This window comes from Rhinolophus hipposideros, assembly GCF_964194185.1.
Source record: "Rhinolophus hipposideros genome assembly, chromosome: 1".
In the NCBI taxonomy this organism is placed as follows: domain Eukaryota; kingdom Metazoa; phylum Chordata; class Mammalia; order Chiroptera; family Rhinolophidae; genus Rhinolophus; species Rhinolophus hipposideros.
Window position 1 is genome coordinate 26,020,495 of NC_138047.1, and position 17,319 is coordinate 26,037,813.

The 17,319-nt window shown below is 34.2% G+C and overlaps 1 protein-coding gene across 2 annotated transcripts in view; it reads right to left on the reverse strand.

Moving 5' to 3' along the window:
• Positions 1-1,961: 1,961 nt before the first annotated feature.
• KIF5B (kinesin family member 5B) overlaps positions 1,962-17,319 on the reverse strand; it is a 39,323-nt gene continuing 23,965 nt past the window's right edge. The window contains exons 14-26 of one of the 2 annotated variants that reach the window (XM_081057587.1): positions 16,839-17,045; positions 16,213-16,356; positions 12,036-12,224; positions 11,291-11,408; positions 10,683-10,744; positions 10,479-10,588; positions 9,559-9,660; positions 8,452-8,512; positions 8,263-8,334; positions 7,992-8,096; positions 6,835-7,051; positions 6,193-6,343; positions 1,962-4,421 (exon numbers count right to left, since the gene is read on the reverse strand). In XM_081057587.1, the coding sequence (XP_080913713.1) occupies positions 6,213-6,343; positions 6,835-7,051; positions 7,992-8,096; positions 8,263-8,334; positions 8,452-8,512; positions 9,559-9,660; positions 10,479-10,588; positions 10,683-10,744; positions 11,291-11,408; positions 12,036-12,224; positions 16,213-16,356; positions 16,839-17,045 (1,518 nt within the window). In that variant the 3' untranslated portion in view covers positions 1,962-4,421; positions 6,193-6,212. The remainder of the gene's footprint in view (positions 4,422-6,192; positions 6,344-6,834; positions 7,052-7,991; positions 8,097-8,262; positions 8,335-8,451; positions 8,513-9,558; positions 9,661-10,478; positions 10,589-10,682; positions 10,745-11,290; positions 11,409-12,035; positions 12,225-16,212; positions 16,357-16,838; positions 17,046-17,319) is intronic. The other variant, XM_081057588.1, reaches the window with a different exon arrangement.

The window sequence follows — 17,319 nt, forward strand, 5'->3', positions numbered from 1 at the left end:
CAGCCAGCCAAAATAGTAAATAACATGCTCTTTTCAGATTACAAGAGGACCAAAAGCAGTTCATGTAGCAGACAATACACATGTACAATTGTGCCCCAGGGCCATGTTAACTCTTCTGCCCTGTTGTAACAGGGTGAAGAAATCTGGACATCTGGTTATCCCACATGTCACACTGGCGCAGTTCAACTTAGAAGGAGCTAGCATACTGGGGGCCCCCTTATATTATCCCTCCCCCCTTTTTTTCGCCTCCCCTCCCTACTCCAGTTCAAGCTGTTGTTTCTCAGTCTAGTTGTGTAGGACACAGCTCCCTGGCCCATGCTAGTTATTATGAGCCTTGTACTCCCCCTGGCTGAGGCAGTTGGTCGCCAGTCATCAGTCAGCTGCTTACAGCAGCTCTTGCCAGCTGCCAGCGGCTCTACATGGTAGCCCGCAGCAACACTCAGTAGCCCGCGGCAGCTCATGCCAACCTCGGGCTGCTCATGGCAGCCCAGCAAGCTCCAGGGAGAGCAGTTGTTCACAATCTTAGCTTTACAGGGCGCAGCTCACTGGCCCATGTGGGAATCAAACCAGCAACCTCTGCATTAGTAGCACAGCGCTCCACCTGAGCCACCGGGCTGGGCCGATAAACCTTATTAAAATTCTGTTCCATTTAAACTTCTCCAGGAAAGAAAAAAAAAGACTTGGAAGCTCACAGAGAACACTTAAAATAACCAAATAATAAAAAACAAAAACAAGGAGGAAAATGCACAACCCGTCACCACTGGAAGATAGCAGGGAAGCAACTCATTTTGAAACTTGCAAATGGAAAAACTCAAGCATTTGTCCCGTTTTTTCTGTATAAACTATACTACTATGTAACCAAATAGTCGTTGAGGGCAAATTTCTCTATTGTAGCTAACAAATGAAGGAATGACATAATTGGAATATTGCCATTCTGTAACCTTAATTGATGGATCTAGGTATTCTGTAACATCAATGGTGGCTAATCCAGCAAGAGACAACTAGATATTATGTGCCACCTGACGGAGGAATACCACCACCTATTAGGTAATGCTGCCCCCTCCAACAAAATGAAGCAAAGATCTGGATCTGATTAAATTTGTGGATCCAAAAATAAATTTACAGGAAATACCAAAAGGACAGAGTATGTTAAGAGATATCAAAAGAATGCAATCAGGAAAATATGGGAAACTACAGAACAAATCTGTTTTCTTCATTAATTGCAGGGAAATAAGTGAGATAGATTGGGGGAACAGGCTGTACTGTAATATATGGATTTAAATTGGATCATGAGCCAAACAAATTATTTACAAAAATTGAGATTTTGTTTAGGAAATTATTAATTTTTTGGTGATAATGATACTTTGGCATGTGTTTTTAAGGAGTCAGTACTTACACACTGAAATATTTACAAATAAAAACATATATCTAGGATTGCTTCAATAATATGGGGTATGTGTGCAAACAAGTAGGGTTATGGATGAAACAATATTAGCCATGGGTTGGTAATTGTTGAAACTGATAGGAACTTGGAGTTCATTACTTACTGTCTGCTTTTATATGATTAAAAATTTCTCTAATAAATAATTTTAAGATAAAAAGCCCAATTGCCAATAAAATTTAGGAATAGTCTTTCTTTAGTTTTCTCCAGCTAGACCTGAATAAGCACTGAGGAAGCACTGAAAAACAAACTTTAACACTTCTTATACAGGTTAATAAGTCAGAACAAGGTACACTACACTGAAGTGAAATAACATGGTAAGACTGAGAATTCATTTCTAGCTCTTAATCCTTCAGCGTACATATTTAATACCTGTTGTCCAAAGAATGCGCAATACATTAAAAAACAAAATATATACGAATATCATGACATTAGTCACTATTATGTCAAGACAGAAGCCACTGAGTCATATAAAATCACCCTAATACTTCTTCAAATAAGTTTTAAGAAAGTCATTACATTTCAAAAAAAAGTTCCTCTTTATTTAAACATAAAACACATTTACAGCATGCAGGTTAAAATAAAACTTAAAATTATATGGCGTCTTCCCAAACCAATTATCTTTGAATGTATCTTCAAAGCACTGAAAATAAACCAACATATTCCACAGGTAGACTCAGACTCTTCTATTACCTCATGTCAAATTGAGTTATGCACAGCAGTTTTCTTAAGTTAGGCAAATAATTTAATTGATCACCATGAATAAATATTACTTTTATTTTACTGAGTTTCTCTTCTGAACCATTTATCAATACCATTCAGAGGAACGTTAATATATTCAGTCCAAAAAAAGACATCGCAAACTGAAATAAGTGCCAATGTCGTAGATGACCAGAAATTTTCACTTGTAAGAGTAAAAGCTGTGTTTAATGACCTACCATAGCAAAAAAGAGTTCACTGAAAACAAATTCATGAAATTCTTGGTACACTTTGTGAAAGTTTGAAATTATAAATAGAAAAGAACCAGATATTAAAAAAAAAAGTTAACAATGTGTATTCTGAACCACATGCTAGTTACATTTTATTATTACACAGCACCAATACCCGTGATACATCTATTAAGAATGAAACTACCATATTCAGACAAAAGAAAAAGAAATTCTGCTTGATTTATGAATATTGCCAAAGAAGCAACTTTTCATTTGAAAACAAAATATAAATGTCTATGTGAATGCAGCCAAATATTTCTCCATTTAGAAAACTATCATCATAATAGCTGTAGCACTTTTTAAAAAGTTAATTACATTACTTTAATCTTGCCACACCAAGGTTTTATCTCAATTTTTGGAGTGTTTGTTTTGATCATTCTAAAAGCAACACAATCATTTTAAAGGTTGCAGACTACAACAGCAAAAATTTGACTGTTAAAAAAATAAATAAATAAATTTATCTTTTAAATGAAAATTATACAAAAGTGGGAATTACAAGTTAAGGAAATAGAAAAATAAGCCAATTATGATCTGAGTCTTCTGACTATGGCTCCAAATTTATTACAAATATCTGTGTATAAAACTTTTTCAAAAAGTTAATTCTGCCAGCCAGATCCTAACACAGAACTTTCCAAGTTTCTCTACCGAGAACCTTATATCCCCATTCTCCGCAAATTTCTGCTAACACAGTTGCAGTCACCTTCCCCCCGCATTGATGAATCAAATATTGAAATCTCTTTCCCTATTGCTTTTATAGCTCTCTAAAACAAACTGTTGACTTAGTTTAATCATCTGAGGAAGAAGTGGCAAAAACAGGTACACTCAGTACTAATTACAAAATTATGGGTGATAGCCAACAAAATTGAGGATTATTAGTGACTTGCAAACAATTTACTATTTCTAGGCTAAATAACAAATAAATTATAGTGTATGACTTTGTGTAGTGGGTTAAAAACACCTCAGGGATTTCAGACCCAAATTTACTTACTTATATATTCACCATATATTTTTCCTGTTCTTCCATCTTTTTCTTCAATTACCATAGGCTATAAATTTAGATCAACCAATACAGTACTAACAATACAAAAGTATGTTTAATCCTATAATATGTTAAATCATTTCACTATATTAAGGGGACAAATTAATCCAATTCTTACGTTAACTAGCAGGCTCACCAGAATGAAGCAGGGTATTTTCATTCCATCAAGCTATGCTGATTATAGCATTGGGAAGAAGAGAAATGTAATTCCTTTTCCAAACTCTCTCTTAAACTGAGACTTGCTTTTGATAACTGTAAAATATGTCTATTCAAGAAAATTCAGCAACAGGCATTTCATGAGATAATTACGTAGCCTCGTTCAGTCTCAAGTGCCTACTTTAAGGTTTCAGTGCACATACAGTAGTTTTCAGAAGCAAATTTCAGAGACGATACAAACAATTTTGACTCTGAAATCATTTCAAGGGATTTTGAAGTACAGTACTGACCTGATACATTTTGTGGGCATGTAGTGTCATAAGTGGTAAAATTTAAGACATTTAATCTAAATGTTCCATTTTCCCTAAAATAAGGAAGACACTTTAATAAGAAAAACAAGAAGCAGTAGCAGCTAGGTAATTTTAAACTGAGATTAAAAAAATAAACGCATACACACACACAAAAACAAGTACAAGAAGCACAATTCTATATGGTACAGTTTGCTTGGCACAGTGAAAACTAAATTAAAGACACAAAAGACAAACTGTGTAATAAATAGGGCCACAGTTGTAAACTGTCATGTTTTTCCTCCTAAGACGCCAAAATTGCACTCTAGTTGAGTTGGGAAGCAGCAGAGTTTACAAGAAGAGTGGGGAAGGAAACAGCTGTACAGGCCAGGTATAATTTATACATTAAAAAAGTTATAATTCTACAATTCTCAGGCGGTAAAGGTTATAGTCACTAAATGACTCTGCTTGATATTATGTCCTCTTCATACTTCAATTACTTTCAACACCTGAAAATGGCAGAAAGCAGAGAGAAAATATTTTTATTTGCATAAAACTTGTGCTTGAGATAAACAGGAAAGAAGAAAATATACCAATAGTTTAAAAATACTTTGGCCAACAGCTTTGACCACTTTTCCCCAATCAAAAACACTGCAACATTAAATGATTTGATTTCTTCTCCTTTAATTTACTTCCTAAGTCGAGGTATTCTGAGCAGTACAATGTTTAAACGGAGGTCAGACCTTCATTTGTTTTTATTCTTCCCCAAGAGAGTTGTGAATAAGTTGATGTATGAATTACATTTTTAAAAGAAGTTGGAAACCAACAGACAGTGTCAGTGACATTCTTAAGCCAAGAACCACTAACCAGCAATCTACATGGTGGTTTAAAAAAAACGGCGGGGGGGGCAGGGGGCGGGGAGATAAGGTACAAAAGGTACGTATGGTAGGAAAGTGATAGTGAAAATAAATTTCAGCAGTTGTTACCCCGGAGGCATCCCTATATTAAACTGTCCACTTACCTGTGTGTTCAAAGTGTTATGCAAGCCAGAAGATCAGCCATATAAAACTGGTCACTAAAGGTACCAGTATTATTAATACATTGCCATCTTACCCCAAAATAAACCCAGGGTTTTGGAATGTTTTTCTTAATAATTAAAAGAATAATTTAAAATTCCTCTACAAAGTATTTAATTTTTTAGTAATTTATCACTTAAGTAGATCACACTCCTCAACCATGGTTTAAAACTGATTGATATAAGAGTTAAACAAAAAAAAAGAACTACTATCCTTTGGCCCACCAATGAGACAAACCTGTAAATGCTTATGCTTTTATAGTTACTTAAAGTCTTGAAAACCTAGTTTGGCTAGGTTAACTATCTCCCTCCGGTGCTAAACTGCTGTCATTACAATGGGATCAGCATTCTACTTTCAAGCTAAAACCTAGCTATACTTAACAAAGGCATGGTCTGTCTTCTCTGCAAATCATGAGTTCAAAGTTTACATATGAATTTTAATATGAGCACAATATCCAAAAAGGACAAACTTTCACCGCTATAACTATGCTTTAAAAATCTCCTTGCCCACTTTCTATTTGCAGAAAAGGATATGCTCTATACTAGGTAATGACATCGTGTGTAATTCTCAAGGATGACTTCCATTTTACTAATAAAGGGGCTCTAAAGTAAACACAACAGGTCCTTGAATATCATTGTTTTGTTTAACGTTGTGTTGTTATAACACTGATGTTTATATCAATCAGCCTATGACAAAATTGGTTTTGTTATACATTTGGTGCAGTCTTTCTGGAAACAGTATGTTAATATGTATCAAGAGCCTTAAAAATGTTCACACTTTCTTGTAAATCCACTTTTGGGAATCTTCTGGAAATAATCTAAAACATGAGGAGGGTATATAAAAAGAGTTCTACACTTCTAATTTCATAAACATAAATTTCAATTTTGGAAAATTTCAAGTATGGAAAAATTAACATACTTAATTACAGTTTCAGTAAAAAGGAAGTTACAAATTAGACAGAATACCAAGATCTTTTAAAAATGATCCAATCTTAGGTTAAAAACATTAAAAACACAAATTTGAATATATAGCATGATCTCAATTATGAAAAAAGACTAGAAGAAATTGTGCCAAGTTACTTTTACAATTATATACATAAAAAATATGACATTAATGTAAGAACCCAAAAAAGTGTTTAACGACCAATAAGGTTGAACATTTCCATATATAGCTAAGATTCCAAAGCCAGATATAAACTACAAACCTGTGGGTGATGTGTAACGCTCACAGTTGTTTACCTCCTCCGCCTCGTACTGCAACAGGCTGGCTGTTCTGAATAAATGTACCTCCTCCACGAACTGCACTTGGATGAGTTGGAGAAGCTGCTGGATGCTGCCCAGGACGAATAGGTTTAGCTAAAACAAAACCCAAAAACTGGCTTTAGAATAAACCTTAACACGTGACTGTCACGACCTTTTAGGTCTCCTCTTTGTTTACGACAAAATTCCCAAGTGTTTTTCTCTGCCAAAAGTTTCTTAGCAAATTCCTCTAGCTCTTCCTTTCCTCCAGGATCTATTACAATCTAGCCTCTTAAACTCCTTACTCCTACATCAATGATTACTCTGAAGCATGAAAAGCTGCTGCTGGCTTATTTTCTTGCAATTCTCTCTTTGCTTTAGTAACATTGCTCGATATAGTTTATTTCCTATCCCTGAATATTCTTGCTTGCTTGTCTAGTTCTTTTTTATCTTCTTTTCTTGTTAATGTGGTTATATCTCAACTTTGTTGTTTCTTTGGAAAGTTGGGAAAACCAGACCAAATATCATAATGAATCAGATTATGTTTTCAAGTAAATGAAAACATTCAAACCAAGCAAGGTTTAAAGGTTTTAATGTGTTCTACTAACCAATTTGCGCAGAATGTCCTCGTCTGGCCATATTCTTTGACCTGACTGCTTCCTTTATACGATCTACTTCTTGCTGATACCGTTTGCGATCACGAGATGCATTTTCTTTGGCTTCTTTCAGTGCTGACTCCAGAGCTTTCACTCTCTCAGCTGTAGCTCTAAGTCGCTTTTCCAACTTAGGAAGTTCACAGCGAAGATCTGCATTATCACGTACCAACTAAAGGTACATAAAGAAAATTAGTATTCTAGCTTTGACAAGGTGGTTTGAGAAAGTATGAACAGTTCATACTTTCGCTTTAGAAAAAAAGTAACACTACACTGTATACTAAGGTTTTCCAATTTCCTAACTTAATTTAGGCAGCAATAACCAAGGAATACATATATCCATCCAGATCATGCATAAATATTTCTCACAAAGATATAAGTTCATTTAAACTTTTTTTGGGGGGCTTGAGGGGATGGGGGTTGTTCTTTCCCCTTACCAAGCAATGAAAATAAGTTAGAACATAGCGTTAGGTCTCTTTGTAAGATAATAATCTTCTAGAAATGAATAGCCTTTTAAACACACCAACTTAGACCCACAAGTACACGTAAATTTAGCAAGCTCCTTAATAGATGTTGAAAGCAAAAAAGGCTAAAATTTCTTTAACCTTACTCTAGTGCAAACATCTAGTATAAACATCAGGTTTACGAATAACAAAGATATACAATTTAGTGTGCTAAGAAATATTTTTGTAAGTAATTAAATCATTTATCAAGCCATAATGAAAAATAAGACGTATTAGCCAGTACTTTTTTTAAAAACGAACTGTCTCATGATGTTAGATATTTCACACTTGGGGCATTAAATGTAAAAGGACCAAAAAATTGTATTTTAGCTGCAAAGACTTATCTACCAGAGATTGTTTAATTACCATGAACAAATTAAGAAAACTGACAGACGTTTTATTTCAGAAAGTAAGTACAAATGTAGGTTTTCACTGGCCTCTTTTGATAAAAGAGTTTTAAAAATATTAACTTCCCTAAAAATTGCTAGTGGTTTCTTTCTATAAGTGCTTGATATAATAATGGAATGGTCCCGGGGTATGGAAATTCAAATACTTGCCACTCCTCAAATTTTTGTTGCAATGTTGCAGCTACCACAAACATATTATTACCTGCTTGTGCACTTTAGTGAGTTGTTCCAGATTGTTTTCAAGAAAGGAGATTTTTTGCTTTTGAGCAGCACTGCCTCCAGTGTCATCAGAATCGATCTCTGCACTCTAAGAAGGTCAATGAATAGTATTAAAAATTTTTAAGATCAAAAAAACCCCTAAGCTTAACCAAACAGAAATTGTTATGACAAAGCCATTTCACTATGAATATAAAGCAATACACACTGTAGTCACCGTTTATACAAACAGCCACACCTCTGTATAGTTTTATTACCTTTTTAACTCTGGTGGCCAAGTCCTGAACAAAGAGCTTCCGCAGGTTATGTAAAGTCTGAAGTTCTTTTGCCTGGAATTAATGAGAACAGCAGTGTTTTTGGAGTTCAGACTTCAAATTTAGTATAACCAATGGGAGAAAAACCCATTAAATTTTCCCCAGTCCTATTTATCTTCAAGTTTTTCTTACCACTGTCTCTTCCAAACCCTTCAGGTCTTGTCTTGCCTGTTCTCGTCTATCTTGCATAACCCTAGACAAAGGAAGAATATACATAAAACACTTTCAACTTTGATTCCATAGAATCTAGTTTTATTTAGTACAAGGGTCAAATCAAATATTTTTATCTGACAGCATCAATTCTTAAATTCAAATAAATGGAAGATGCTTATTTTTAAAGTTTATTCATGTTGTCTTCCAAAGAAATTTTTGTAATACCTTATAATTTCCTAAACCTACAGTTTATTAGGAAAAGAACTCTCCTCATATAGCAACGGAAGACATAAAATGTGGCAGAATTCAAAGACTAAGGAGTGGTTCTGATTTATATTTTAGAATATGTCACATACAGCATAATGCTATTTATCCAAAATAATTCTGATTAATTGGGAATTACAGATTACAAATTATCAGACTAAAATATTTTACATATTTTACTTAAACTTATTCTAAATAAATTATGGCTGAGATTCAGCAGACTATAAAATCTGAGTTGGTCCTGATGGTGTTACCACTCTAATAACAGCAGTTCATTTACAAATTATCTCTCATAAATTCAAGCTTTGTGAAAAATTATAATCCTGAGTTTTCTATCTGCTCAGATTCTAGAAAACTGAGTACTGACTGACTGTGCTCTTAGTAAATTAGAAAAGGTAAATGGTAAAAAACCTGTGTTCAAAAGGCCAGACTAACATAACAATGTCCTTTTATATAAGATCAATTTTGACAAAAATTCAGTTTTTAGGGCAGACTCTGAAACCTTTTAAATTACTTAATGCCAAGTTTTAGGTTTATTTCTATAACAGATCTTAAAGGAAAATGGTGGCAAAAAAACAGCAAGCAAGTTGATAAACAGAAATCTGAATGTTGACCATCACTGAAATATCAGACCTTGCTTTCACTAAAGTGCAAGAATATACTGCAAGTTTAAAGGTATAAATCAAACCAATGCAGAGGGTTTAAGAAAAACACCCTTTAGCCTATACAAAGTGAAAAATGTATCAGCTGGGTATATCCAACAGTCATGCCTGCAATACTCTTAGTTTTAAATTTTAAAGTTGAATTAAAACATTTACTCACGTAAGTTCATGTAGTTTTTTGCTCTTTTCCTGATCTGTAGCTTTCAATTTCTCATGCTCTACTCGCAAACGTTCCTGCTCTAACATCATTTTCTGGTTTTGGCTGACCAAATAAAAATGACACAGTATCAACACCGCTATTTTCTGAATGTTGTTATTAAAAATGTTCAAACTCTTCAATTCTACAATCTCACCACTGTAGCAACCAAGGCCTCCTGTGATCCGGTCTGCAACAGGGCGGCGAGGGGGCGGCGGGAGGACTGGGGAAGAGGACCTGACTACTTTCAGCTATATAGTATTTTTTGAATTATGGTTTGAAATCATGATTTTATTCTTCTGTATCTTTCATCTGCCTGAACCTTTGTCCCTAAATCCATTAGGTATTAATAATAAGATCCATGTCCCAAACTTTTCATCATTTTTTCTTAAACTCCTCTGGTTTCTCCTCAAATCATGATTTAGTTGCTAAGCTATATGCATACGGTTATCGAAGTAGGAAAAATGTCTTCTGGATAAACAAAGACAACTTCTATTAAAAGAAAAAAAATTAAAAACCCGTAATTTCCAATAAAGTTTTTCTCAGTTAAGAATATTTTTAAAAAGGAAGTTAAGGAAATTATTTGAGACTGTGATTTCTATTTGTAATAATGAAATTGGGGTATTTTTCCTTTTGACTGAATAGCTACATCAAAAGACCTAACAATTATTTTCACCTGGAACTCAGAAGTTATGCTTATAAATGAAAAAAATATTTTTCAAAAAAAAATATATTTTTCAAGTCAAAAATTATAATTTCAATGATAAATGTAGGTATGTAATAAGAACATACTGTCCACCAGGAACCAATTATTTCCTCTTGTCTAAACAGTTAATCTTTCTGAGTTAGCTTTTAATATTTAGAGGAAAGAAAATTATACTTACTCTTGAAGATCAGTAATAAGTTTTTCTTTTGCTTCAACTTCATCTCTCAAGCTACTAATTTGTTTTTGATGAGTTTCTCTGTGGCTTTGGATCTGCTGTTCAACAGCTTGCTAAAATTATTGGGGGAAAAGATAGTAAGTCAGACTAATAAAGATTAATAATGATAAATTAAAGCCATTAGAATTAATGTTACATAAAACTTGCCTTAACTTCATTTGCAGTCTGAACCTTATTTAAGTGCTCCTTTTCCATTTCATGGACTTTTTCTGTTTGGGTAGGAAGAGGAAATAAGCGTTAGAGTTCTTCATATAAACCAAGGAGCAAGTGGGCTTTATGAGGGTATGGTCCTTAGCACTACTTGACTTTTTAACCATCCAAATGCCACACTGTAGTGTGTCAACATGTCATTTAGCTGTATCCTCTGTGTTGATAATTATGGTTTATTTTCTTTACCTAATCCCAGAACAGATGGGATAGTGCATAGTAGGAAAATGAGAAAAGCTCTGTGAATTCCTGTCAAGACTTATGTGTATGTATGTGTGTATATTCTTCATATATGTGTGTATATGTATAACTTCACATGTATGTATAACTTCATAACTTCGGGGGAAAATTCCCAGATTGGCTCTGCCATATTCAAACACAATTTCAAAAAGTTTCAAAGCCACATTAAAACATTTTTGTTTACTATTCCAAGTTATCAGTATTCCCACTACTCTCTATCAATATTAATATGTTTACTACAACTACGCTAAGGTAAGGACAAATTAGTATAGATATATAACTCATAAATAATTGGAAGAAGTTAATACCTTGTGCTCGAAGCTGGACTAGCTCTTCACTGAGGGAATCAACAGATTCCTCCAGTTGTCTTTTCTTTTGTTCCACATTTTGAAGGTATTCAGTCAATGATTTGATTTTGGCTTCATGCTTTTGGGAAAAAACTTATGTGAAGTGAAAAAAATCTCATGCCGATATTTTATTTTTAAGAATATATGATAATAAGCAAGTTTTATCAGTGTATATAAATATATAATACGCTTAAAGAAAGATATTTAAACCTAACATGTTCAGGGGCCAAATTTACAAAGATAAAGAATTTAATCAATGAAATAGTCATCTGTATAGTTTATGACACTTGTAACAAAGGCACTAAAGGCTGAAAACTCAGACATGCTTATTGTTATCTCCGTATGACATTATCCTCTTGCCTCCTACAGTTCCTAACTTGATGAATGGCCTCATCCATTCAGTTGCCAAAGTTAGAAATCTGGCCCTGCAGTTTTGTTCACCCTCGAATTCTTCTAGATTCTTCAACAGTCACATCAGTCACATATTTCTAGTAAAGCTGTATGCTTAACATATACATTTTAGTAAATACAACCCAGTTAAATTATTCATGTTATTATAATGCAGCTAGACTAGGATAAACCGACCAAATTAATTTTGTTACTCAAAATAATCTATGGAAGTTCATTTTTCTTAAAACCTTTACAATAAATAAGATTTATATATGACTGTTCAGAATACAAAGAAACTTTGTTCTGTAATACATACTTGAGAGATACGAAGCTGGCATGCTGCTAACTCCTTTTCATTTTCTTCCATTTTTTTGTTGCTCTCAGTTTGTGTGCTTTCTAACTGTTTGCAGCGTTTTACCATTGTTTTTACTTCTGACTTCATTTTACTAATATAGAGCCTTGCAACAGTGAACTCTTCATCTATCATGCCAGTTCCCTCGGGCTGCTGAGGAAAAAAGCGAAATTAAAAACAATGAAACACAAAAATGTCCAGTATGTGTTTACCCAATTAGACTCTAAAACCTTAGAACAAAATTACATATATTTTGTATTACTCAATATTCATAGGAAATCTGGAGCTTTCTTTTATTAAATATTGGGTAACAAAGGTTAAGTAAAATAGAACTTAATTTTTGCCATCTTTTCTAAAAAGTAATGTTAATACATGCCAACAAGGAAAAAAAGAATATAAACCTATAAAACAAACAAAAAAAGACCCTGATGAATTCTGCCTCTTTCAACATTTGGATTTCCTCTCTATGTGCCCTCTTCAGTAAGCTTATCGTGAATCATGTGTAAGTCCAGTTTAAAACATAACAAATAAGGATGTTTAGGTGGCAGGGAAAGGATGACTTTTAAGGTCACTAAGGAGGAATTATGGTCACTGTAGTTTCCATAACTGTCATGGGTTTCACTATAAAATTCCAGTACAATCTTCAGTGTCAAAACTAAGTAGAGCTTGAGAAGGAAGAAATAAAACTGTCTTTGTTTACAGACGACATGATTATTAAAATACTCCAGGAACTAATAAGCCATTATAGTAACACTGCAGAATACAAGGTGAACATACAAAAGTCAATTACTTTCCTATATATACCTGCAACAAACAAGTGGAATTTGAAATAAAAAAACAGTGCCATTTACATTAGCACCAAAAAGAAAAAAGAAACTCTTAGATATAAATGTAGTATAATATGTACAAGATCTACATGAGGTAACTATAAAACATTGATGAAAGAAATCAAAGAACTAAATAAATGGAGATACTCCATGTTCATGGATAGAAGACAATACTGTTAAAACATCATTTCTTCCCAACTTGATCTATGTATTTAATATAATCTCAATCAAACTCCCGTAAGTTATTTTGTGGATTTCGACAAATTGATTCTAAAGTTTATATGGAAAGCCAAAAAATAAAAATAAAAAAAGGCAAAAGACCCTGAATACCCAACAATACTAAAGAAGCGCAATCAGAAGACTAACACTACCCCCTACAAGACTTACTATAACATTACAGTAATCAAAATGATGTGATATTGGCAAAATAATAGACAAACAGGTTATTGGAACAGAAGAGAGCCCAGGAATAGACACACACAAATACAGTGAACTGATCTCAGGCAGAGATAATTCAATGGAGATAGTTTTTTTCAAAAAATTTACTGGAACAAGTAGCAATGCCCATGTAAAACAATGAATTTTGACTGACTTTTTATACCTTTCAGAAAAATTAACTCCAAATGGATTATAGACCTAAATATAAATGCAAAACTAAAAAATTTCCAGAAGATAACCCAGGGGAAAGAAAATCTAGGTGACATTGAGTGTAAAGATGAATTTTCAGACACACTACCAAAAACACAATTCGTGAAAAAAAAAGTTGCACTTTGTACAAACTAAAAACTTCTGCTCTGTAAAAGACACTGTTAAGAGAAGAGAAAGATAAATAAGCCACACTGGGAGAAATATACGCAAAATACATATCTGATAAAGAACTTGTCCAAAACATACGAAGAACTCTTAAAACTCAACAATAAGTAAACAAATTTAAACGACAAAGAGATAACACCACACATCTATCCAGAATAGCTCAAAACCAAAAAACTAATGACACCAAACACTGGTGAGGATGTGGGGTAACAGGAAATCCTATTTATTGCTAATGGGAATGCAAACTGCTCCAGTCACTCTGGGAGTTCCTTGCACAGCTAAGTCTTAACATACCATCTAGCAATCATGCCCCGAGGTATTTTTACCCAACTGAACTGAAAACTTATGTCCACTGAAAAGCTTGCACATAGATAAACAAACTGATACATCCACAGAATGGACTATTATTCAGTGATAAAAAAGTGAGCCACAAAAAGACATGAAAGAACCTTAAATGCACACTACTAACTAAAAAAGCCAATCTGAAAAGGCTATATACTGTATGATTCCAACTATATGCAAGTTTGGAAAAGGGAATACTATAAGGATCTTTTTAGATCAGTGGTTGCTAGAGATTCAGGGGAGAGGGATGAACAGGCAAAGCAGGCGATTTATTAGAGCGATAAAGTTACTCTATGACATACTGTAAGAGTGGATCTACTATGCATTTGTCAAAATCCATAGAACTGTACACACTAAGAATGAACCATAACGTAAAAAACAAAACAAGTGGAACTCAAGCAGTGCTTAACTGATGATGTTAACAGGAAAAGAATTATATGCAAATGACAATAATAATGAGGATCCAGAGATTTCTCCCCCCCACTCCAGTTCAAGCCATTGTTTCTCAGTCTAGTTGTGTAGGACAGCTCCCTGGGCCCTGGCCCATACTGGTATGATGAGCCTTGCGCTCCCCTCTGCTGAGGCAGTTGGTAGCTGGCTGTCCGTCGGCCACTCACAGCAGCTCATGGCAGCTCTTGGCACTGCAGCCCATGGCAGCTCATGCTGGCTGCCGGCCACAGCAGCACACAGCAGCCCACGCCGACCTCTGGCTGCTCATGGCAGCCAGCTCCAAGAAGAGCTGTTGTTCACAATCTTAGCTGTAGAGGGCACAGCTCACTGGCCCATGTGAGAATCAAACTGGCGACCTCGGCTTTAGGAGGAAGGCTCTCCAACCACCTGAGCCACCTGGCCGGCCCCAGATTTCTTTTTAAATAACTATTTGCAAGGCTGACTGCTTTCACAATGTTATAATGGTATAGTGGAAAATACCAGTCTAGGAGTCAGGGAACCTGTATGGTATCACTTCACTAAACAAAGCCATTTGTAATCTTTGTTTTCTCTATCTTTACCACAGGTGAAAAGGTGGTAGATTATTTGAACATGAAATGGAAAGATTTTTCTAAAAAAAAAAAAAAGTTGCAAATCTACAAAGCAAATTTTGAATACCTTTCTATTCTTCAATGATATGAAGTAAATCTACTTTTCCATAACATCTCCCACTACTTCACCATAAAAAAGACAGAACAAAATGTTCGGACTGATGGTGGAAAGCAAGTCAATCACCCCGTATTTAACGACAACATGTTTCCTTTTTTTCAATGATGTGAGCCGACATTAAGAAATGACACATGAGGAGAAAGATTACAAGAATCCTTGGCTCCATCAACAGACAGCAGCTTTGAGTAACAACCAACAGAAGGAATGTGTGCACCACATTGAAAACCTTTATTGCCATCTCTTGTTAAACTTGGTAACAAGTTTAGTATGCTCTCACTATAAACCCAAGTATAAATTTGTTCTTAACTATAATTAGGCTTTAATCAAAAAGGTAAAGTCCAAACAAATACCTACTGCAACATAGTAATCTTTAATGTTATATACATGTTTCTGCAGCTAAGAGTCTTAGTTGGCTTTCTTGGTCTAAGTTTTAAATCTACCAGGGCACTGAATTTTTTTTTAACCACATGCCTAGTGATAACACAATCAATATTATTATCCTTAAAAAGATTACTAGAAAAGAAGGCATAAATAAGTGTGGCCAAATTTTGATAACTCTGAGGTTCATGGTACTATTTACATGTTTGAAATTTTTCATAATAAAATTTAAAGAAAAAAGAATTAATTAGCAGTGCTCATCTTTTATCTTTTCAAACAGTTAAAGCAACCACAGGCCAATTCATTAATGAGTTTACTCCCTGGGCTAACCTTCACTGTTCCAATTATATACTGTCATGCATGATACTTTATTAACATAATCTTTAATAGTAAAGAATCAAACATGGGGTCCAAATAAATGCTACCTACTAAATGTTCGTCTACTTGAGTACTCCATTCTTTTTTCATCTATTGAAAAATGAAGGTACAGTAAGACCATCCACCTACTACCCGACTATTGTGAGGATGGTTCATGGCTAGGAAAAAAACTTCATGAAAAATAAGAAACAAAAGTATGAGCTACATACAAATAATTACACTTAACGTTTGGTTATTATACTTACCTTTACATCATTATTTCCTACAGCAATTCCTATTTCTGCAAGGTCTTTTAGTAAAGATGCCATCATCTCAGCTGCTCTTTTTTTCTGGTGGTTGGTCATTTCCTTTAGTTTCTGAAGCTCAGCATCTATACTTGCTAAAGTTGCCTAGTAGATCCAAAAAACAAAAGGTACAGATAAATCTATTAAAAGAAAGAGCAATTCAAATACTGACCAGTATTTCAAGTTGCACCTAATAACTCACAAAACCATTATTTTCTGCTTTCATTTTCTTGAACTATCTACTAGTTCTGGGATAGCATCCAATTCAAACTTAAAAAATATTTTTTGACCTAACAGATAATGTAAAGTAACCATATTGTGCTCAATTAAGAGCAGGTAGTTTATGTTATTGCACTAATTTTTGAAATTGGGTAATGTCTGCCTAGAAATGGGAAACTTCCAAATTATTTAGATTTGATTTTCATTTATTGCCTTAAGTCTCAGCAAACTGTTAGAACGGAACTGACAGTTTTTCTAGATGGTTGGTATATTTTCTTTATCTATCTTCCATATACTTAGGTAAGTTTTCATTAAGAATACATGGACTAAAGTATTAAGAAAATTAACAAAATAAAACTATATTCTACCGATTTCTGATTCAGTTCATCACTAAGTAGTTCATATTCCTTAGTTTTGTCTTCAACTTCCTGAGACTTCTGATCGTAGTTGACAGCAAGTTCCTCTAAGGCTTGTAAGACTTCTTTTACTTCCTCTTTAGAGGCATCGTTTTCTGCCTGGAGGCGATTCAGCTCAGCTTGCATATTATCTTGATCCCTCCTGGTAGATGCCAGAAGCTAGATGAAAGAGTAAAGTATCTTGTAAAAACTCTGTATAGTGAGTGTCAGATGGGTACTAGACTTTTTTGGGGGGATCACTTCATAAATTAATTACATAAAATGACTAACCACTACTCTGTAAACCTGAAACTAATATAAAATAATACTGAGTGTCAACTATAATTTGAAAAACAATATAGTCACGGGATGTAAAGTACAGCATAGGAAACACAGTGTTATTTTAATAGGTATGTACAATGTCAGATGGGTAGTAGACTTGTGGGGTTATCAC